General features: G+C 44.7%; 1 protein-coding gene across 1 annotated transcript in view; it reads right to left on the reverse strand.

The window, feature by feature from the left end:
• Positions 1–22662, reverse strand: part of PLCH2 (phospholipase C eta 2) — a 358008-nt gene that overhangs the window by 3701 nt on the left and 331645 nt on the right. Inside the window, exons 17-23 of the mRNA XM_019541274.1 lie at positions 22339–22521; positions 20973–21080; positions 18990–19114; positions 15987–16071; positions 15244–15390; positions 13844–13923; positions 3156–3495 (exon numbers count right to left, since the gene is read on the reverse strand). Of these exons, the coding sequence (XP_019396819.1) occupies positions 3156–3495; positions 13844–13923; positions 15244–15390; positions 15987–16071; positions 18990–19114; positions 20973–21080; positions 22339–22521 (1068 nt within the window). The remainder of the gene's footprint in view (positions 1–3155; positions 3496–13843; positions 13924–15243; positions 15391–15986; positions 16072–18989; positions 19115–20972; positions 21081–22338; positions 22522–22662) is intronic.

Raw genomic sequence — 22662 nt, forward strand, 5'->3', positions numbered from 1 at the left:
TTATTGCAGCCTGAAACTGTACTGCTCACACAGACACTGAGACAAAAGGCAAATCATAGAAACAGGGCCCACACACAGCAACATAAGTCAGTATGAAGCACAGAAATTGCTGCCAGCCTTGGAGGCAGGCTCATGTTTTTATTCTGCATTTTTCACATTCACCTGAATTATCCCATTTCTGGGCACAAAGCACGGATGAAAGGAATCAATCCTAGGACTGGTGTGGTAGCCTAGGTACATGGAAGCAAAAAACTTAGCCCACCTCAGCTAACAGTCAGTTTTGCTGGTGCCTGTATCAGCTGTTCAGCATTCAAAAGAGCTTAATTTCCTCTTGCTCCAACCCTTTTCCTGCTCAGTAAATACTGGTCTTAAAGCTGCAATCCTACTTCCACTAAAATCAACAGCAAAATTTCCATTGACACCAGTGTTCCAGCATCAGGGGTCAATTTCTTAGATTTCAGGACGGACGAGGGCATGAAGGGACCCTTGATGCCCACGAGTTAGGAATGTAAGGGAGAATGTCCCAAATCCAGATTCTACATGGAAAACATCCACAAGGCAAAGCCTGCCGCTTACAGATCCAATGGTGCTTATCAATACCAATGTGGGCACTGCACCTTTAATATTAAAACATGTTAGCAGGGCAAAGCAGCGGAAGCTTGCATCGCTATTTCAAGTTCTTCGCCTATTTAGGACTAAAATAAAGGCTCTCTCATCTTTCTGGCACCTTTCCTCAGCATGACAATTTTGAAGAGCAATTATATTAGCCAAACATTATTGGCTTCCTTGGAGTCTAAGCAAAGTGCACTGTAGGAGGAAGTGGATGGAGAATGACTGCAGTTTATGTAAACCCAGCATTTGTCGCTAGATCATCATCACCCAGCCCAAATGGCTCTCTTACCATTTTAAAATGTTGCAAATTCCACGCTTGAGAAGTCAGATGGATTTAATCAAATTCTGAGCGTATCATAATATTTCTTTAGCGACTTAGGCAGCTGGTGTGGGAGCTGGCACAAGCTATGGGAAACAGTTCCATATGTCGCATCCCTTGGAGCTTTTAAAACGCCTAATGCCAAGGATCTAGACACAGGGTTCGGCAGTTGTCGTTTAAACTCAAGTCAGGGGAGCTGCTGATCAATTATCCAGATGTTCAGAGCAGATCATGGGTAAAAAAGTGAAAAACATAAACCTGAGGCCAGTAACACCCCTAATCTCCATGGGTAAATTGGGTCCACATCTAAAATACTGCTAAATTTTTGCTGGCAGTTTTCAATGGAGACTGAAGTCATGAGGCACCCAATTCTCAATGAGAGTTGGGGGCAACATTTTCAAAAACATCTAACTCATTTTCATAATTGTACTGCACAGTCCTATCTCTCTCAGGCTGCTTTAAAAAGCCCAGCTGTATAACTTTGAAGCAAAACAAAGGAATAATTTAAACAAAGTCTGCATTTTTGTCAACTCTTCTCCCCCACCCCCTCCCATTTGATTTGATAGAACCTAACAGTTCTTGGTAAATATGCTGAAAAGCCCCCCAATCCAACCCAAAGTCAGGTTTCTTACTAAAATGTATACCTTCCCCTCTGAGATCAAGAATCCAAACACACAGCAGTGAGATTGTCAAGACATTTAAAAAATGACTGTTTCTAGGCTTGTTGGTGCCTTTGGAGAGAATGAAAGCAAATCCCAGCGCCTCATAAAAAAGAGCATAAAAGTGCAGCCACATATACACAAGAACCAAACTTCATTTTAAATCTGTGAGCAAACTGCACTGAAATCATATGCTTACCATTAAGCCTATCCATACATTTTTGCATCAGGGACTCACAGGTTTATATATTTTAAGGCCAGAAGAGAACATCCCATTGATCAAGTCTGATCTTCCACATAACCCACGTTACAGAATTTCATCAAACAATTCTTTGACTGAGCCCAAAAACAAATAGATGAAGTAGAAAATATTGAGACAAGTGCACTGAGGTGTGGAGTGTCTTTACTGCAGTTAGTGCATGGTTGCACTCCAATCCTTCTGCAGCCTGTGAAGTCTACTGCCATACAAATACTAACAGTATGAATAGGCAACGTAGGTAACAATCTCATTTTCCCTATTCAAGCTCTAAGCAATGCTCTGGTTGGGGTCTTAAAATTTACTTAGTATCATATTGCATTCATGAATACAACAAACAATCCACAACCACAGGCTACAGGTGGCTTTGCTACTGGAAATGGTATGCTAAGGACACAAAAGACTAGTCTATACCAGGCATAGCTAGAAAATATAGAAACATTTATGCAGAAATGTTTTTCTTTCACCAAAAAAAAAAATGAATGACTATAGCAAAACAAAATGGAGGCACTGCTATGGATGGTGCTATGGGTGAGCTGAGGTAATGAGATGAGTTAAGGTGGACGGGGTGAACAAAGTCTGGTCTTACCAGTAAAGAATATAGGGGATTTACTTCGAATCTCCTCCAATTTTTGAACGAACAAGGCATTCATTTCCCTCTGCAGGGTGCCCACTTGCCTTCGGGAATTCTCAGAGCAGCACTTGGGCAATTCTGGACTTCCAAGGCTCTCTTGACTGCTGGAGTTGGAGGATATGGAGCCATTGCTGGCTGTGACCAAGTTGACAGTGCTTCCATACTTGCCACCAGACTGGCATTGCCATCTCTGCCGGGAATGAGCTTTTACCCCAAAACATTTGGATTCACCATTTTTCTTCCCTGGGGTCACAAAGGACTGAGTGCTCCTCGGTAGATCATCGGCAGTTCCAGGGCTGCTGAAAGTCTGCAAATCTGACTGAGGCCTGGGTTGGTCTTGTATACCCCAATATTTTAGTTCTAATCTCTCGTCTCCTGTTATACTGCTATACTGATCGTGGTGCAGCATATCTTTAGTGATAGGCCTGGTAGTATGGTCACTCCACTTGCATTCTAGATCAGGGCTCTCACTGGAACCAATCATGCATTTCATGCAGTTGGTTGCCATCCCGATCCTACCCGAGCCGTTGATGGCACAGCGTGCAAAGACGCTCTGTTTCTCGCTCTGGTGCTCCTGAAGACGGACCCTGTTGGACCTCCTGATGGGCTCACTGAAAGTTGCACCCCCATGAGCACGAGTTTGACTTTTACCTTTACCAGAATTATGGGCCTTACCTTTCAACCCCTTGCCATGTACTTCCCCATTGGCACCATCTCTGGGAGCCGGCAATGGAGAAGTGTTTTCCGGCTCTTGCTCAAAGCGAGGCTGTGAGGAGTCTTCCAGTTCACGGTCTTCACTGGCCCCTTCAGAGCTGTTGTCTTTGGTATCGATAGCAATCTCAGGAAAGCCCTTCTTGTTCTTCTTCTGGCTCTTGGTGGGTGCGCTGGCTGTCCGACGTAGGATGTGGCTGCTAAAGGAGTGTTTGCGATGGAGCTGACCAGCAGCATGACTGTCTAGAGAGGCCTGCTTTGGATTTCTGAGAAATAGGCCTTTTAAGCCCAGAGCTTGCTTGACCTGGAAAATAAAAGAAGCCCCCATAACAGAAGATGCATGTCTGGTCACTGGTATGCAAAACTCAAGGTGAAGTGCAAAGAAAACAACCACACACGCACACATATGCACGCACACACATCTGGCATCCTATCAGATTGCCACCACCCAGTGTCAGAGCTAGCTGGAAAAAGGGGAGGGGATAAAAAAATGAAAAAACTCCAAATATTTCCATGCAAAATGTCACAGCTTTCTACTGGCATTTTTGAAGCTGAATTTTCCAAACAGTTTTATTCTTATATTAATGATCCATGCTTTTACTTTAGCCTTAACCTTGTGTTTATCCTAAGTATCTACCTACAGGGAAAGCTACAGGGGTTAGATTTTTTTAAAAAGGAAAAAATAATCACTAAATAAGGGCTTCATTCTGGAAGATCCAGAATGCTCCAATACTCACTGCAAGAAAAGATGGCTAAGGTACTCAAAAAACTCAAAACCTTACAGGCTTAGGACTCCCAAAGAGGAATTTCAGTTTTTTTCAGTACTAGCAATTGCTTTGTTATCTCCACCGCTGTGTAAGACAGAAGGTTTATTATCTAATGTGATCCAAAATAAGTGATTCATTCCCAATAGGCTCACTCTAATGATGCAGAGCAGAAACCAGGGGCAGGAGGAAAAATCAACTCACCACTGGAATCCAGGGTTAATTGGAGACTTACAGATTTGCTGTAAAGTTAGTTCTCTCCTTTAAAAAAATAAGACTTCTTAAAAAAAACAAACACATATGGACTATTTAAACAAACCCTGAAGGGGGAGTGCTGATGTTTAAAAAAACCCTCATTGAAAATACTGGTTAGTTACGCCAAATTTACACTTCAAAAAAAATTACAGAAACTTTGAGTGTCTCTGGTTCGTAAAACAGATTCTGGAGCCCCAGAGTGACAGCACTCAATCTGGCAGTACCATAACATTGATAATGCTGCCGACAACTTCCTAAGGGACTGATAATTGTGCTATTAGGGTCTGATCCAGCTGCTATTTACATCTACATGAGTTTTTTCCAGTGATTCCAGTGGGAGGTGGATCAGGACCTTGGTTAAGAAACCTGTTCTTTGAAGTGTTACACAATCTAGGTACAGCCCTTCCATGTTGCACGGCTGTATGCCTTTAACACCTCCCTGCTTCCTGAATGCAAAAACTCTGAAGGACTGGGAGGAGACTATGTGTCCAGCAGCTTCAGTTCTTTCATTGTAGTGTTTTATGCATCTCACTTATTCAGACTCTTCATTGCTTTGTCTTGCAATCAGACCATGCATCTGTAGCTAGTTCTGTTATGGAATAGGAGGAGGGGGCTAAGAGTCTGCAAGAAGAGTCTCTCAGGATGTTTATACACATGCTGTGAGAGTGGCAGGGGGTGCTTTAATTAGAGCGACTCCGAGAGCCACTCTAATTAAAGGGCCTGGAGCGTCATGTGTATATCAGCGTCCCCGTGCTTAAAAATGGTGGCAGGGGCACTTTAACTAAAGCTTGTTGAATGAGCTTCAGTTAAAGTGCCCCCGCTGCCATTTTTCAGTGGGGGGATGTTGATACACATGATGCTGGAGTCTGCTTGAGTACAGTAATTTCCATGCTCCAGCAGACTCGATTAACTGAGTCTGCTCCGACATGCTGTAATTACAGTATGTCAGAGCAGCTTTGCTGCATGTGTATAGGCACCCTCAGGGCTGCACACATCAGCTTTGAAGTCTATAAACTCTACTGCATGTTTGGAAGTTAGCAGTACCTTGGCCAGTATATTAAAGCTTCCCCCCAGCCGCCAGTACTTCAGGCAAAGCCCTCACCTACCTCTGTGAAGACAGCACAGATTTTGTTCTAGCAAGACCATCTCACATCTCTTTCCTTTCACCTTTATCCTGGGTCACACTTCCTTGGCCTATGGCTCTACTCTATTCCCCTTATGCCAGGTGCCACCAAGAGAGGTACAAAGTCAGAAGAGACTGCCATGCCACTTTGCAGTCAGTGACAGGCCACACAATGGCACCGAGCACCACAACTAGCTACCAAAGTGTCACTGTGTAGTTAACTGATTTAAGGAGAAAACTAACTTGCATCTGGTATGTATTAAGAGCATTTGTATGGGGAGTTAGTGGGGAATAGCTACATTAAATTCAGCTCACTGTGCACTCACCTCCCCACGTAGATGAGCCCTATTTGTATGTACAGCTCTACATCTAACGGTAGATTAGGTAGAGCAGATCACCTCGATCTAGGTTTGGGATTGTAGGTCCTACTGTAATGTAAGTTCTATATATATAGATATATTTTACTGTCAGTTAAAAAGGGGTCCTGGTAACTATGGGCCTGGCTGAAACTAAATTTGACTGCAAAAACTAATATCCCTTTTTATTTGTGTAGGTTTTTTACATCATTTCAAAATGATGTGTTTGCTTAGGGAGGATGTCAAATTCTACCAGGTCAGAATTCTTCCGTCACTCTTGGGGACAGCAACTCTCACCCACACTTTGCATAGGAGCAACAGACCACAAGATGGCCAGCATCCAGAGCAGAAGGCTCCATGGTGAGTGGCACACCATAAACACAACAGAAGTTGGGGCAATTTAAAATCTATGCTTTAAGATCACTCTAAATTTAATCACCCTGAACACAGGGGAGATTTCAGTTTTTACAGCAAGGCTTCTTCAAGTAAAAGGAGACATCCAGATTGAAAAAAATACAAGAAAAAAAATAACCTTGTCATTCAAACTGATCTTTACATTTCTTGTGTAACCACAGGGAAATCTGAAATGCATGTCAAACACTTTGTTTTGTGTTGTGATAGGAAGATGACTGTCCTGAGTGCCACAGTAATTGTTTACATGGAAAAGAGATCCAGGCCCAGGTGACAGAACTACTCCCATCTCCACCCATGGGATTCAGTTTATATCATTTCCTACTATACAACCCTGTTATCCAATGTCACCCGTATACGTTTTCATAATTGGAAAAAAACATCATAAACAAGCAAAGTCAGTCAGGACCATAATACATACATTTCGGTGCTTGCCCAAGCATTAAATGCAGGTAATTGCTGCTTGTGACTTTCCCCACCCTCAGGCAGATGATTTACATCTCAGTGAAGTTTGCAAAGTCTCAGCATTCCTGTTAACATTCCAGGTGTACTTGCCAACTTTTTAGGTAAGAAGCTGATGCATAAGGAAGGGGTCCTTTGGCTTTTGGCTCTGCACTTGGAGCCCGTTGCACATAGCTTTCTTAAAACAGAGCAAAGAGACAATTCCCCATTCATAAGGGTCTCTCTGTCATGTCTGTAGTTTGATCAGACTCCCCTTTGGCAGTATGGTGACTTCCCTCCACTATTCTGAGTGTAAGGAGCGAGTACATATATTCTCTTGAAGGCTCACAAGCCAGTGCTTGAAATTTATAACAGCAGGCACAACTGCTCATTTCAGTGCTGACACTAGCTGGGCCTTTGCAGCTTGTAGTTACTTTGATTCCTTTACCCTGTGATGTCACAGATGTGGCCATACTTCTTCAGTGCCAGCTGGAGTCATAGGAAAGACCAGTTTAGAGTGGTTTGCTTTCCTTCCTCAGACCATAGGGCCAGATTTTCCAGTATGCTCAGGCAATTCCAGCTTTTGCATCACAGCTACAGCAGCTGTACCAACCAGGTAGGCTGGGTTATAAAGCTGTTTTTGTGTTACTGGAGTGCCCAAATTCCTCTGAATCAGTCTCACAAAAACCTACATGTCCTTATCATGGTCCTGATCCAAAGCACACTGAAGTCAGTGGAAGTCTCTCAAATTCTATGGCTATTGGGTCATTCTGAGACATAAGAAGAGTGAGCATGTTTGAATGTAAAAAAATAATGACAAGGAAGAGGAGGAAACCTGCCTATGAAATATTTAGAGAGAGTTCAGGAAAGAGGACAGGAACCAGTTCTTCCCAATTTTTCCTAATGAGGGCAGTGCTAATGCTACAGGGTACAGAAAGTTTGTTAATATTGTTAAACTCTCTATAGACTGTCAGGGCAATGCAAAAGGATGCTAGGAGCAGTACGGAGTCATTTGCACTGGGGAGATCCAAGGCTAGGGTTAACATTTTTGGCTGAGCTACTACCTCTGGTAGTAACCAATGTGTAGGAGATATCGCACCAGCCAAAATATGAAGCATCTTAGCAGAATCCAATTGAGGAAAGTTGGCAAGTGCACAGATTTACTACTGTAAAATGATAACTAGACCCCACTATCAGATACTTGCAAAATTCAGAAAAATCTCCCACACACACATACACAAGTAACCCCAATAAAAACAAAAGAAATAATTCCACTGATGAAATGGGTGATGTGCAGTGAAGGGGCCCAGGTATCATTCTAGCTTAACTGGTGCATCTCTGTTAGACTAGCCATTAATGCTTGAATCAAAGTCACGATTCAAGAACCCAAATCCAGCACAAATTTGGTTTTTAAAAAGGGTAAAAACAAGAGCCATTTAGAAGAAGATCCAGAATATCTGCTTTCAGCTTCGGTTCTAACTTTTGCAACCAGGGATGAGGATTTTTCTCTCCAAAGCGGACCTACAGTAATCAGCACCTGAGGTTTTCCCCCAAACTTAGCAAACTCATTAGTGCTCACTGCTCTAGTATAGTTCAAGGAAGTGTTTTGGGCTTTTTTCATACATGAGAGAAAAGCTAGCAAGCGAGCAGGAAAAAGAAAGAGGAAAATAAAAAGGAAGAGAAAGATCTTTATCCTGGATCTGCTTCGTAAATGGAGGAATCTCTGGCTGATCGATGACCCGACAAAACTGACCAAGATGTCACAATCCATGTTATGAGTTGAATATTTTCAAAATGCTAATAAGAAAACACCAATGCTAATGAGGTCACTGGTTAGACGCATGCAGGTGTCTGGCGGTGCTCACTACACCTTCCTGAGACAGGAGGGGGTACCTTCAAGGCTTCTAAAAATGCTCTGCTTCTAAAAGTAGACTTTTTTTGACATAGAGAAGTCCACTGAAATCACAAACAGACAGAGTAAAGGCAAGTAAGACACAAAACAACAGTGAGGGAGGATCTCAGAGATATGCACATCTAGAAAAACAAGTGAAATTCCACAATACATGCATAGATAACAGAAGAGACAGAAACAAGGCAAAGCATCTCTAAGAGACAGGTTCTAAGTAAACTAGAAGTGGTGGCATAAAAGTCTGAGGTCCTGCTTTTGCAACTCTGAGTTACTAAGGAAGCTGAAATTTCTGAGCTTAGGAGAATAATAGGCAATGCCAATATCTGTGCTGGAGCAGCTGGGTCAATAAGGATGGACAAAAGCCGAGATAGTCATTCCCTACCCAGGCTTATGGAGGAAGCATCAATCATGGTTCTGGTTTGACGCAGTGAGCGCGTGAAAATTGCTTTGCTTGTTCCAGTAATATAAACCAGTTACGGAGCCCTCCAAATTAACCCACTGAAGGGACTTCACACATTCACCTGCCAGGGAGCAGCCCTAGATATTTTCCCAAATTCAGAAAAAAAGTATATTTTCAAATAGAATTGATTGGAAAATTGTGGGGGGGTGGTATCTGTTAGATGTTGTTGTTCGTCTGAGAATACTCCCTATTTTGGGAGGAAAATAAATAACAACCACCAATGAGCATTTTCAACCAAGTCTATTTAAAAGTGTTTCATTATATGCCTCCAATTTTGTTCTTGCATACAATCCTGGGGCCATGTAATTGCACAGATATCTGTGTGCTGTCCAGATGCCCACCCAATGCCGATGCCTGTGGAATTCCACTTGCACTGTAAATCCAGGAACAAATAGAGGGGAAGAGTCAGAGCCTTTTCTAAAATACTGAATCAACCTCTTTGCAATTTAAAGTTTCTCCCATCAGTTTACATAAAACAGCACCGCTTCACTATGTCAATGGCCCAGAAACCCTGTGAGGGTAAGCTGGTAGAAGACCACCAGAGCCAGTGAAGCTGCACTGATTTATACCACCTCATGATTTACCCCAAGTCTAAGCATAAGGAACCAAATCCCCAAACAGAATGTATGGAACAGAGCAATAGCATTAAGAGACTACAGTACAGAAGACTTCACCCACTACTGTCTGCACAGCAAATGATACAGGCAGATCCTAGCACAAGTTCAAGCCCAAGCTCAAAGGGCTGGCATTCATAAGGAGGCTGCAGTTGCCTTAGTGACTCTAGTCTTTAAAATGAGCTTGGAACTAATGCCAGGAGTCAGGGTCTATCATTCTTGCTCTCACCAAGTTGAATCTTTTTCTACCCACAGCCCTTACTGGTTTCCGTGGGACTGCATAAACAGGAAGGCGCTACAGAACTAAGGACGGCAAAAAGCAATCCAAAGACACAAGTATGGGGCGGGGTTGTGCAAGGGGCTCACGCTGTTTAGTAGTAGAGTATTTGGAAGTGGAAGTGACCATGGGCTCATTATCAAGCTGTGCCATAGTGAGGTTAGAACACAGTATTAGCATATTAATTGCAGCAAAGCTAAACAGGTTGCAGTGGTAATGAGAAGCAACAAGCAGTGTGTAATAGACTGAAGACATGAAAAGGAAATAAAGCAATCAGAAAACGAATCAGTTCAGTTAATTGGAAGCAAGGAGATAAAGACAGGGATGAGACAGCATGATACAACAGGGGTCTTCTGATGTGCATAAGGATAAGCTACTTGCTTAAGACAGTGTTCTGAGAAAGTCCAACAACCCCAAAATTGCTGTCAAGGTTTAAGTGGTATGTGTCATCCTGCTGCAAATTAAAACTACCCATCAGCAAGTTACTCAAGTGGAAACCAAGAGCAGTGAGTATTTATGAGATAGTGACCGAGGAGGCATTAAAAGGGAGAAAACACTTTCAAGGAAGGGAGGATGAATTCAGACATAAGAAAATGTTTCATAGGAGCAGTCAACCCAAAAGGCAGCTGAGGTGAGCGGTAACTTCCACAAAGATGAGGAATGGTTCCAGTGTTGGACATCTTACTGTCTTGGAGTAAGGCGCTAGGCTGCACTGAGTGGAGGCAGTTAAACTTGATCTGTAGGTGATCAGGGCTAGAGAACCATCTTGTGTGCATTGAAGAATCAGGACAACAGAATACAAAACCAGCAAGCATGTGCTAGTCCATCAGCAGAAAGTGCCCAAGATAGGACTGGATGCATGAGAGGTGGAAAGGAGCCTCTTGGAAAGAAGCTTCACTGGAACTGAAAGGCTTTCTTCATCTTCTCGCTGCTCCCCCTTCGCTCCCTCTGCTCCTGGAAGGTGGGTGGGCAAAATGGGTTCTTCTCTCCCCTCTTTCCTTGTGGCTGTTGCCATGCAACACTTGCACTTGAAGTAGCCTTTCCCCTCAAGTAATTGGCAATAGGATTAGACAGTGCCTGGCTTCCCCTTGGCTCCCTCTGAACTGAGACAAAGCCTTTATTGTTTATTTCAGTCTTTCTGTTGCTCTAATTAGACTCTCCTCTCTGTTTCCCCTGCATTTAATTAGGACCATATAATAAAATCAGCACATTTGAGAACAGTTTCTTTAAAAAATGAAAAGAAGAAAAGTTGAAAACTTCTCCCCACTGAGGCTGGGATTTCACCCAATTGCAGGGGAGCCTCTTCAATGACTGCTGGAAAGCTAGAAGGGCCAAGGGAACTCCAAGGGACACAAGGTCTTTTGCCTGCCTCGCTACACATGCAAAACCCAGAGCTTATTGGTGTTGTAGGCTCTCCTCCTCTTTGTGTGGCAGCCCTGCAACTTTGTTTTTACTTTTGGTACCTACTAATGGACAGAATCCAGCATGTCCCTTTTTTGTGCTGGTGTAGAAATGGGCAAGTGCAAAGTGGATCCCACAAAGACAGAGTGAGTGAGGAGGTAACAGGAACTGAAGAGTCCCTCCCCCAAACACTGGGCACCACTGATAAAAATCCCAATGCTCCCAAACCCACTAGTAAAAATTAAAATTGAAGGTGCCCCCTTTTCTCTCTCTGCCTTTAACAAATGAACCTGCCCTCAACCTTTCTAGAGTTTGCCATAATTAAGTACTATCTTGTGCCTGGAAGGGACAGGATTTAAATGCTATATGTTACTACTGTAATACATGAAGCTCTCTGCAGTTCAGCATTGGCCTGTCTGATACAGTCCATAGCACTGGGAACTGTTTGGCCGTCTCTGCTCCAGCTTTGGGCTGGAGCAAAGGTAACGGCAGCTGTTAGTCTGTCTTTTGGAGGAAGGGGGGAAGTAAGGGAAGTCAAAGGGGCTGGGAAAGGCCAATTCTGCTGGTGGTGAGCAGCTGCTAAATGGGCTTCTGAATGTGGCAAACATCCACCCAAAAATAGATCAAGCAGAAGAAGCCCATTCACGCTGTGTCTAAGCAGGGTGCAGGTTGGTGGAGTGTTTCCCCAGGCAAAGTACCAGATGAGGCCATGACCCCAAACCATGCCTATTCAAGCTTCAGTGGAGATGTTAATTTCATAAGTGCCTCAAATTGCTTAAAGGAGCTGGATGGTTCCCTACCCATCCTTGATTCTAGCAGGGTGGGAGCAGGAAACCAGGGCAGAATCATCCCCAGCATAATTACTATTCTCAGTCTGCCATTTAGTTCCCTGAGTTTCTAGAAATTGGGATTCATTGGACTTTTACCCTATCTGGATGTTCCCAAACTTTGTACACGACAGGAGCACGTAACACTGACTGGGGGCTTCTCAGCTGCGATCAATCCTATTCTTCAGCAGCAGCCGCCTCTCTGTCACTCACGGCATTAAACTCTCCCGCTCCTCAGAGCTATGCTCATTCTGGAGAAAAATGCAGCAGACCAGGCTCCCAGAAATGTCAGGTGGAAACTGTACCTGGCAGAAGGTGATTAGTTTAGGCACTGAATACAAACATACAGACACAGCCAGGAACTCCTCTCCTTCTAGTAGCTTTTGCTGAAATACCTAGCAGGACACCACTCCTTCCATGCTCTGAAGTGCACTTTTGCCCAGAGTTGTCCCAACTCCTTTTCCAGTTCCACTATTTTAGAAGATAGCTTAAAAAGCACCATAACCAGATACAATTTTTTTGCCCTAGGATGAGCAGCAGCATTTTGGAACTATCTCAGCTCTCCCAGGCTGCTCAATGCTGCTTCCCACTGGTAAAAGCTTGTATTGCACCCTGATGCTGCAGGACACTTGTTTTCTGACACAAACCAACGTTGAGATATTCAAAGCATGGAAAGGGATTCAACTACACACCTGACATTAAAATGAACGGGAGATATGGCACTGAAGAGATATGTCAACTCAACTATACACTGGGGAAGTGAGAAGCTGCAGCTTTACATTCAACTTGGGAACTGCTCACATGAAACTGGAACATGGATTCAAGACAATTGTACTCTGCCTTCGTGTGAAGCAAGCTAGCAACTGGGCATGTGTCCAAGAGATGTGAAGGGAGTACTGAGTGCCAGAAATGCTTAGGGAAAACCCCAGCTATCTCTGCACTAAAGCAGACCCAAAATAAAGGTGCAGAAGTGGGGGCAGGTCTCCAAGCTGGTAATTCATTAACGGCATGTTTAAAATCCACCAGCCTCACAGAGAGAGAGCATTTGCAGAATAAACTCTACAGCCAGAAAACACCCAGTGGTTCAGAGCTACCTTCTTCTTCTCAGGGAATGAGAACCTAATATGCTAGAGTGACCCATATATGCTTATCTAAATTCCCAAATGTTGAAATACTATATCCTCCAAGCATCAGGTTGCTATTCCATTTTGGACACTCACCAGAGAATGCAACACATTCTCTCTGGGCTTAAAGGCTGCCTTCTCTTTTGTTTCCTACACAGCTGGGAGGCACACTCAGGTGCTTGGGGGACCTATTCAGTGAGAAGGCAGCTCTCCCGTTTGTTCTGCCATGTCTGGCAGCATTGACACTTGGTGCCAAGGTCACATCTCAAGCAAATCCCCAGTGACAACAAAAGGCTGAACTACACAGCTGGTAACACTGCAGTACAGTTACTCCAGCTCTACATCTGGACAAATTCCACTCACAGTAAGTGCTACGTAAGAACAGAGTCAGAATTTGGCCCTAAGGAGTCACAGGGAGGAGAAACTGTCTAGAACAAAAGCACTGCATGAGGGATATAATATGCTGCTCATGCAAGGCAGAAAGTTCCTTGTTGACCGGCTATGCCACCAGTTTATGCCGTGCGTGTTGAGGAAGAACGTAGGCTTCTGTACAACTCTGAGATGCAGTTGTTTTGTTTCCAAAAACATATTAGCTTCGATCCCCAACCCTGGGCTCTCCGTGCATGGTACAGACCCCTGCTGGCATAGTTACAAATGCAGGCCACATCACGTTAGGCTGAAGGCACTCACCTTACCACAGATGTCATTAATAGCTACATGAACAAAGATGGATGCTTCTTCTATACCTTCCAGGTACACGTGCCGATAGCCTGAAACAGAGAGAGTGGAGCTAATGGGGAGGAGAGAGAAGTGACAGAGGGAACTGCTGGACACTTTCCATTTGCAACTAGGAAAGAAAAAACAAGCTTTCTCTCAGCTCCTCCAGCTGCTAAGTGCTCAGACTTGTTCATCACTTCACCACACTCAATCTGTCTAAGAGTCATGCCATTTTACAAAGTTAACCAACATTTCCCCTTGTCTCTTTCTTATTATAGAAAAGAAATCTACACCCTATTCTTCCCACTGTCCATTATTGCTGCTGTCAATTCTGTGACTTAGAATTGATTAGTTTCTCTCACGGGGACCCAGGGCCCATTATTAACACTGAAATAGACATTACAATCTGTTTTTTTACTCAGATGGGTTTTTTCTTTTTTAAATAAAACTTTCATTTCCTCTGTTTTGAAGGAAAGAAAAAAAAACCATGCACACACAGCGTGCTTTTATATGAAATAGAATTGCACAAAAAGCAGGCAATGGACAGGAAAAAAATAAAGAGTCTAAAAAAAAACCCCTGGACCTCACTAACAAAACAACTGGCTGCCTACTTTACATTCAACTAATACTGATGATAATTGTAGCCACTGGTGAACTGCCAGAAAACATGAGACCAAATAAGACTCCAACTTCTTTTAGGAAGGTTTTTGAAGTTTGCCCCACTGACTACAAAATCACTGCGTCTCATTTGATGTGTTAAAACCAGGCAGGTGCCAATTAATAATAATGCACTGAAGGGGGGAAAAAGCAGCATAAAGGGACAAGAAAGAAACAATTCTGCACTGTAGTCTTTCCAGTCCTGCATGCTTTGCCATGGCACATTAATTTCCTGCTGGTCTTTTGCAGATCTACCCAATAGCATTTTTAACACCTCAAAGTGCTCATTAATTAAACTGCATAATGTGCATGTGATGTGGCAAGTATCATTACCGCCATGCTGCAAGGAGAGAAGTGAGGCCCCAGGCCCCATGTTTTCAGAAGAGCTCAACAGCAGATTCCATTTAGGTACCTGCCTGAGAAGCTGGTTTGTTAAGGGGACCAGTGAGGCATCAAGTACTTTTGAAAATCTGGCCTCAGGTCAGATGATTTGATCATTGTCACATAGTATTTAGTGACATACCTGGCTAGAGGACCCAGGAGTCTAGAGTCCCCATCTTCTGCTCTACCCACTAGATCACCTTGACTCCCTGATACAGTTGTTTATATGCATGGACACACCCAAGAGACGTTGTAAAATTGTCTGAATAAAGGCATTTTGTTGACTGAAGCAGCCAATGCACCTAGCATTTCACCACCAGAGACTACTGGCTTACCTGGCATCATGCTTTTAAAAGCTATCGTCCTCTGTCCAATAAAATCTCGTCCAATTGGATCGTGATCCCACACCAGGAACCGAACAAGTGTAATCTCTGGCATGTGCACCATGAATACCAGAGTCTCCTCCCACATTGGATTGAAACCTGGGAATGAGAGAATCAGCTCTTAATGTCTGATAACCTGTTGTGGAGACCTTTTCAGAAGGATTAAGTATTGTTCTGTGCCTGTGATGCTCACACAGCAATGATCAATCTGGGTAACTTTCCCCTAAGGACTCTATACTGTGTTCTTGGCACATCCAGAACTCCCAGGAACTTCAATAGAAGCTGTGAGAGAAATGTGAGATGTGGCACTCCTATACATATTTCTATCTTCTTCAGAAGCCTACATACTGGCAGAGCTAAGAGGAACCCTAGAAAGCTGCTGGTGTCCAGTCCTCTGTTCTGATCCCTTTTGGGTTTGAATATTCTCCAAATAACGACGGCATCAGGAAGTAGAGCAGAAATTGCCTCAAGATCCTTACCACACCACATTTCCTCACTAAGGCTATTCTTCATTGATGCACTAACATAAGAACATGATTAAGCACCACCCAAAGTAGATGATTTGCTTAAATGAGCCCCACGTTTGGCTGGTTTTGCCTTGATATGAGGTTACACCTAGAAATGACCCTTTCAAGCTTCTTCCAGCTTGAGCATGTTCCAGATGGCTGTGGGGAAACCAAAAAACAAGGGATTACCATTGTCATCAACTACTCTGGTTTGTTCTTTGTAGCAATCCACTGGTAACCCTATGATCTCCACTTCTACAAATGGATCTATGATCTGCAAAAAAGAAAGGAAACAAAATATGAGACAAAAACCAAAGAAGCTGCGGTCTGCAACCTAATCCATCATGGTGTCTGTCTTCATTTGCCCATATATCCTGATCAACAGTAGTGGTATGCTGATCACTGAATACAGAAAGTATACTCTCAGACAATACATTCTCAGGAGGAGAGAAGAGTTTTCCAGGTTACTGTTGTCCAAAAAACTAACACAACTGAAAATGAACTATCTTAAATCTGGGACCAACAAAGTTAGGATGACAAGAAGAAGACGATAGACAGTGGCTAGATTAATAATTGTATGCTAGCTTTCTGGTGTTCTGCAGAAAACAAATCTTTGCTGCAGACCAGACTATAAACTCACAGGATACTTTGCTACTAAGAAAAACACAAGTCTTTTTTCCTCTTTTTGTTAGTGCTTTTAAGACATTTCAATTTTCAACACAAATGGCTGCTCAATGCATCAGTGAACCATTTTATCTTGTCCCCATAGCTCTACTCTTCAACAGGCTTTGCAGCAGGAACTCTCTTCTTGTAATGTGCATTGTTCTCAGCACAACAAGGCTTCAGTTTTGGACTGGGAGTTAAGGTAATATAGCACAATACAAATAAAACGCATGGTAGGGTTTTCATATCCCACTGGCTTTTGGCAGTACTTGTGCTTCTTGGAATATGTCTGTGCTGGACACTGTGGTGTAGTTTCGAGATACTTGAGGTAGCTTGGTAACACAGATCTACATGAAGAGTAAGCTACCCTGGTTCTCAGGATAAAATGAATTCCAGCCTGGTGCCTCTGCCACAGGCAAGCCTTCATCTTTTGGATCGCAGGCAGTCACAGGCATCTTAATGCTAGAAAGGAGACAAGAAAGATGGAACGAGACTGAAAGCCCACATCTGAATGCTTAGATGGATTCAGTGCAGCCTTTCTGTGCCCTTGAGACAGATACTTGCATGCTCCAGTTTAGTGGACAAGACCTTTAGGAAGAGTATTTCAAAGTCGTTGCAAACTCTGTATCAGGTCCAAGCATTTCAGACCCACTCAGCCGGCTTCAGCTCTACTGCTAACCGGCAAAGGCTTGAAGGGAATTCTAACTCCAGCTCGGTCGGCTACCCTCTTCTAGTACTGAACGGTAGGCCTATGTGAGTTGACAGTGCTCCGATCCGGCTTTGGATCCAGCTGCTTCAGATGGCTGCGATCCAATCTGGAGCTCCGGACTGGGTTTCTGCCTCGATCTGACTGAAGCGGCTCCAAAGCTTTAGAGCCGCCTCAGAGATCTGGCCATAGGGTATAATGGGGAATCAATGAAATACCTATAACGTTGTTGTTTTCTGTCCAATGTGAATGAACCTTGCAGGGATGGTAGCCTCTGCTGAGAGCATGAGACCTGCCAAGTTTCAAGAAGATCAGTGCAGGGGTTTGGGGGGAACTGCACCTCAAGCTGTGGACAAGCAAAACTCATGCCATGGGTGACCCTGCGTGTGTTAAGGCGCAGCGGGGTGACAGCTGCAGGGATGGTAGCCCCTGCTGAGGCCACGACACCTGACAACTGTGGAGGAGATCAGTGCGGGTGGTTCTGGGGCCCTGCACCGCTAGCTGCTGACAGACAAAACTCATGCCAAGACTGTCTGTCCTGGGCCAGTTGACAGGCTGCATTGAGTGTTTCCTCTCCTTAGCCTAGTTTTGTAGGTGCTAATTGATGCTCGTTAAGTCATTATGTGGTAGCTAGGTTCCTTGGTGTCTCTCCTCCCCCCCCCCAAGACAGACACAATCAGTCCCACAGCACCCAAGGCACCAGTTTTGCTTGTCCACAGCTTGTGGGGCAGTTCCCCTCAAACTCCTGCACTGACTTCCTTGAAACTTGGCAGGCTTTGTGGCCACAGTAAGAGCTTCCACCCCTGCAGTTTTGACCGCCCTGTGTTATAACACATAGACGTGACAGGAGTTTTGCTTTCAAGAATTTGGGGTACCGTTCCCCCCAAACCCCTGCATCGATCCTCTTGAAACTTGGCAGGCTGCATGCTCTCTGCAGAGTCTACCAGCCCTGAAGATTTCATCCAAATCAGACACAAAACAACTAAGTTGTAGATATTTTATTGTTTCCCCATTATACGCTATGGCTGGATCTCCAAGGCGGCTCTCAAGTGCTTCGGGAAGCCAAACGAGGCAGCGCTTCGACCCGGATGTGCTGCTTCAGCCCCCAAAGCATCCGAAGCTTCTCCAGACCTGAAGCTCTGTCCGAAGCCTCGCACAGCCCTACTGAACAGTCACACTGGGGATGCTGCACAATAACACAGACCAGTACAAGAAATAAACCCCTGGCCAAGGCTGTCAAGAGGCTGCATGATTTTGGCTCATTTTAGGCCAGCTGATATTTCCTCAATTGAAGTTGCCAGAAGCTTTATAAAAACAAAATAAACCACTGCAAAACCACATGATAGAAGCAAAACCAAAGAGGGAAAGAGAAGTCACAATACTCTGTGGTAAAGGGGGGACTGGGAGCAGTATTCATACAAGCAGAGGGCAAGAGAAGTACTCAAGTAGCTCCATTTGTCTTGGCTGACAAGCTCAGCAGTTTTATGTACTTTCAGAAAAGCTCTGGGCTTTGCTTGGCTCTGTCTGGAAGTTTCAGAGCATTGTTGTGAATAGGGACCCATCACGATGATTGAGCATCTTGGCCTTCCCAGTACATCCTGGAGGCACTATATTGACAATAAGGCAAACTAGCTCCACAGTGCTCAGGAGAGAGGAAAAGCACCTGGTGCTCTTGGAAACTCAGGGGCTGCCTAATCTATTTGTCAGAAAGTTCAGTTTCTCCCCAAGGAAAGAACTGCAGAACGTCAGGACCCTCAGGCTCACCTCTGTCAGTCTGCAAACACACACACACACAAGCACCAGATCAGTCCTCAGACCCATACCTCTCCTCTGTCTCCCAGCATGGAGTCCCGTGGCTTTGGGAGCTGTTGCCCACTGATAATCCTCAACACAAGCTGCTTCTTCAGCTGACCAGGTAGTGGGTCCTCAGAATTTGGATTAAAGACACCTGGGAGGCCAAGAATCCATACAACATTAAGGAGGACAGTGGCGGAAGCAAACCAGGCACCTAGTGACTTGGTTCTTGAAGCCTCCTCAGGGCTTATTTTGCTCTAAAAACAGAAATCCAGTTTCCAACCAATCCCCTCATGCATCTCTACAGATACAACACCAAAATACCGTAATGGCAGCCATCAAATCCTTTGCAGTTTTGCTGTCACAATCAGGCAGCACTACTAGTACAGCAAGGACCATGGTACTATTAACGCTTCCAAAGGTAACTCTAGAAATCTTAGTTGCAAACACTGCATGTTGCCAAATTAACCACAAGGAAGCAATGTACGGAGCTGGTAGGACTGAGAGAGGGGGATGAAACTTGGATATGAACACCTGCAGTTTCCAGGTCCAGATTTGAATTTTATGGCCATCTCCCATCTCTCTAAATTGCTTTTTACACCACACATGAGGACCTGAGGTGAAATTATTTGCAATACAATGAAAGCCCCAAATACCTAAGATGCTAGAAGGCATTCCACTGCATCAGTCTGTATGTATACTAGGACACAAAGAAGATGAATCAACTGGCTGTAAGCTGGAGTTAAAGTCACTGAGTCACTAGGCATTTTGAAGCCCAGATTAAACAGGGCATAGTGGAGGACTGACTATAGTAAACAGTGGAAGGGGAAGGGATGTGCAAGAAGAAAGGCATGATAATAAATTCAATTTACTCCAAGTCCAGAGGTTTGCAGCTGTCCAAACAATGAAGCATTGTGCAAATTGTTTACACAAAACAACCTAAACCCCAAAATGGCATTTAAACCCTGAGCCCAAGGCTACATTATCTGTTACATCCAGGAGAGCAGATAAAGCAAGGGTGGGTATTTATTTTGGCTGGAGGGCCACTTAATGCATTTTGGTGTCCTCTTGAGGGTCACACTTCTCTCTTTGCCCCATCCCCATGCCATCCAGAACTGTAGCATGTCCCAATTCTCACCCCGCCCAGAACCTGCTGGCCGTGTCCGCAGCTTATGCCAGGACCTGCCAGGTAGAAGCTGCCCCTGGTGGTTGCTAACATCAGCTGTAGACGTGGCCGGCAGTTTCCAGGTGAGGGTCAGGGCATCTGCTCATGCCCCAGCTGACTGTTTCATTAGCACTGGGTTGAAGCGGTGTCACCTGCCCACCTGGCACAGCACAAACAGCCTTGCCTATCCAGCACCATGCAGTGGCCAGAGACAAAGCCCTTGGGTGCCCACAGGGCATCTGCCAATGTCCACAGCTGATGCCGCCTCATTAGCATTGAGTGGAAGCAGTATTGCCTACTCAGCCGGCACAGTAGAAACATCCCCACCTGGAGGGCTAGAAACAGCCCCATCCAAAGCAGCTAGAGCCAGAGCCCTTGGCTGCCCACGGGCCAGATCCCATGAGTTTGTGGCCACACCTGTGGGCTGGATACAACCAGTTGGCAAGCCAGATCTAGCCCATGGGCCATATTTTGCACTCCTTTGAGAAAAAGGGTTTAGGGTGAGGAAGTGATGAATAAATGAGAAACGTACAAAGCAAAAAGGGAGGTGTTTTTCTTGGCATGTAACTTTTCCGGGACAAACCTGCTTCACTGAAGCCCAAAATACATCCTTCCCTGCTTGATGCTTTCCCCAGAGACACTCCTCTTGCATGTGTTAAAAGGAGTTCAGTACACTAAAAGGTCTGGCCCTAAAGAGGACTGCACCTGCACAGCTCTCTGTGATCCCCAAACAACGGTTCCCAAGCAACGGGCTCTGCTTAAAAGCTGCCCTAAATAGTAAGGAGTCTCCTTTGCATAAGCCCTCATTTCCTAAATGCAGCAGCACCCATCACAGGCTATTCCTTACCTTGACACATGCACTTTGGTTTGAGGACGTAGCCGCAATTCCCGTTGGCACTGAACTTGGCCCGGTTCAGCTGCAGCATTCTCCCCTCTGACTGGTAGTTTAGTGCAACTGTTGCAAAGAAGGAGGCACAAACACTACGGCAGGTTGCTGCCAGCATCTCCCTTCACAGTACTCAATTTGAGCAAGTAAACCTACATATGTTTTAAGCCTTTTTTTTTCTGGTGGCAGAGACCCAGGGATGTAGGAAGGATGATTATATCCTCTTAGACCAAAGGCATGTCAGCTCTGAGGAGAGAGGTTTCCTGGAATATTGTTGTCAATTCAGTGCCTACTTGTAGGGCTGCTTACAGGGACCATATTCATTACCATTTACCAGGCCTCACTGTATATGAGAAACGTCTGGATCACCCTACTCACTTAGCACCACAGAGCTATCTGACCAGCCCCAAATGCTGGTACAACTGGATGACCAGGTTATGAAAAAATCCCTCTCTCTCTGCCTCTCACTTGGGCCTGACCAGGTGACACCTCTCTTTCTCTCCTTGCTTTCTTTTTGGTTCAGGCTGGTCAACCAGGTTACCTGGCCAGATAAATTCCTGGGGGGAAGGGGGAGCACTTGCTTCCTGGAGGCGGGCATTTTGGAGCACCACAAGCAACACGCCCCTGTGATTTTCTGTAAGTAGAACCCTGGAAACTGGCCAGAAGTTAAGAATTATGTTTAGGCCAATCACGTCTTAAAAGGATTACTGTGTCCAATTACCTGTAAAAGACTCGCATTGCTTATGTTTGCTCAAAGTGTATTCTGACTTCCTTGTTCTAACCCCCACTCCCCCCAGCTCCCCACCTTTCTCTGATCAATAAAGGAATTGGGTTACAGCATGCCTTGCTGTGCTACTGTTGGCAGAGAGAAAGGAAGCCATTTGCTCCCAGCTTGGCCAGCAAAGTTTGCCTTTTATTGTCCCTCAGTTATCTGATGCTATCTTTGGATGCTTCAGGCTGAAAGAAGCACCCAGAAATATTATTGTGGGCAAAGCACCCCCAAGTTTTGCAGGGTCTGTGTGCCCCGAGCTGCACAGAGCCCTACCAGAGACCAGTGCTTGGGTGGTGGCAGTGTTAACCCAGGCTTGCGAGTGTTCTCTAGGAAGCAGGACAGCCAGCTGTAGGCTGCCCAGGGGAAACTCCCAAAGGGTGGTTTTAGGCCTGGCACAGTACCGCCCCATACTGTTCACACCACACAGATAACCCAAGCATGGTTTGGGAATGTGTTTCTGTCCTACTTTTCTATCCAGACACAGTTTTGGTTCTTCAGCCATACAGTAAATAATCCCTATTTAAAAGAAATTAAACATGCATTTTTTCTGCTTACCCAGCTGGCAGCCAGCATTCCAAAAGGGCTGGGGATTGTAGTTGCTAGAGTCTACCCGATAAGAAGATGGGTAGATGCGAGACAACTGGTGTTGGTTGAAGTGTAGATATTGTTCTGGCTTTTGCTGGAGTATCTGATGGGCCTTTGTCTCGCTAAAAGATGAGACCTGCCAACTGGAAGCGACTACAAGGACAGAAAGAAATGGGAGGGAATGCCTTTCCTTTTAAAAATGCCTCTAACAACATAGTCTCAATTACACATCATTCTCTAGTAAACAAACCCTGAATAGATGTGTTTTGCTCTTTTTCACTGCAGCCAAGTCAT

Source organism: Crocodylus porosus, unplaced genomic scaffold (assembly GCF_001723895.1).
Source record: "Crocodylus porosus isolate Cpor-Errol unplaced genomic scaffold, CroPor_comp1, whole genome shotgun sequence".
NCBI classification, from domain to species: Eukaryota; Metazoa; Chordata; order Crocodylia; family Crocodylidae; genus Crocodylus; species Crocodylus porosus.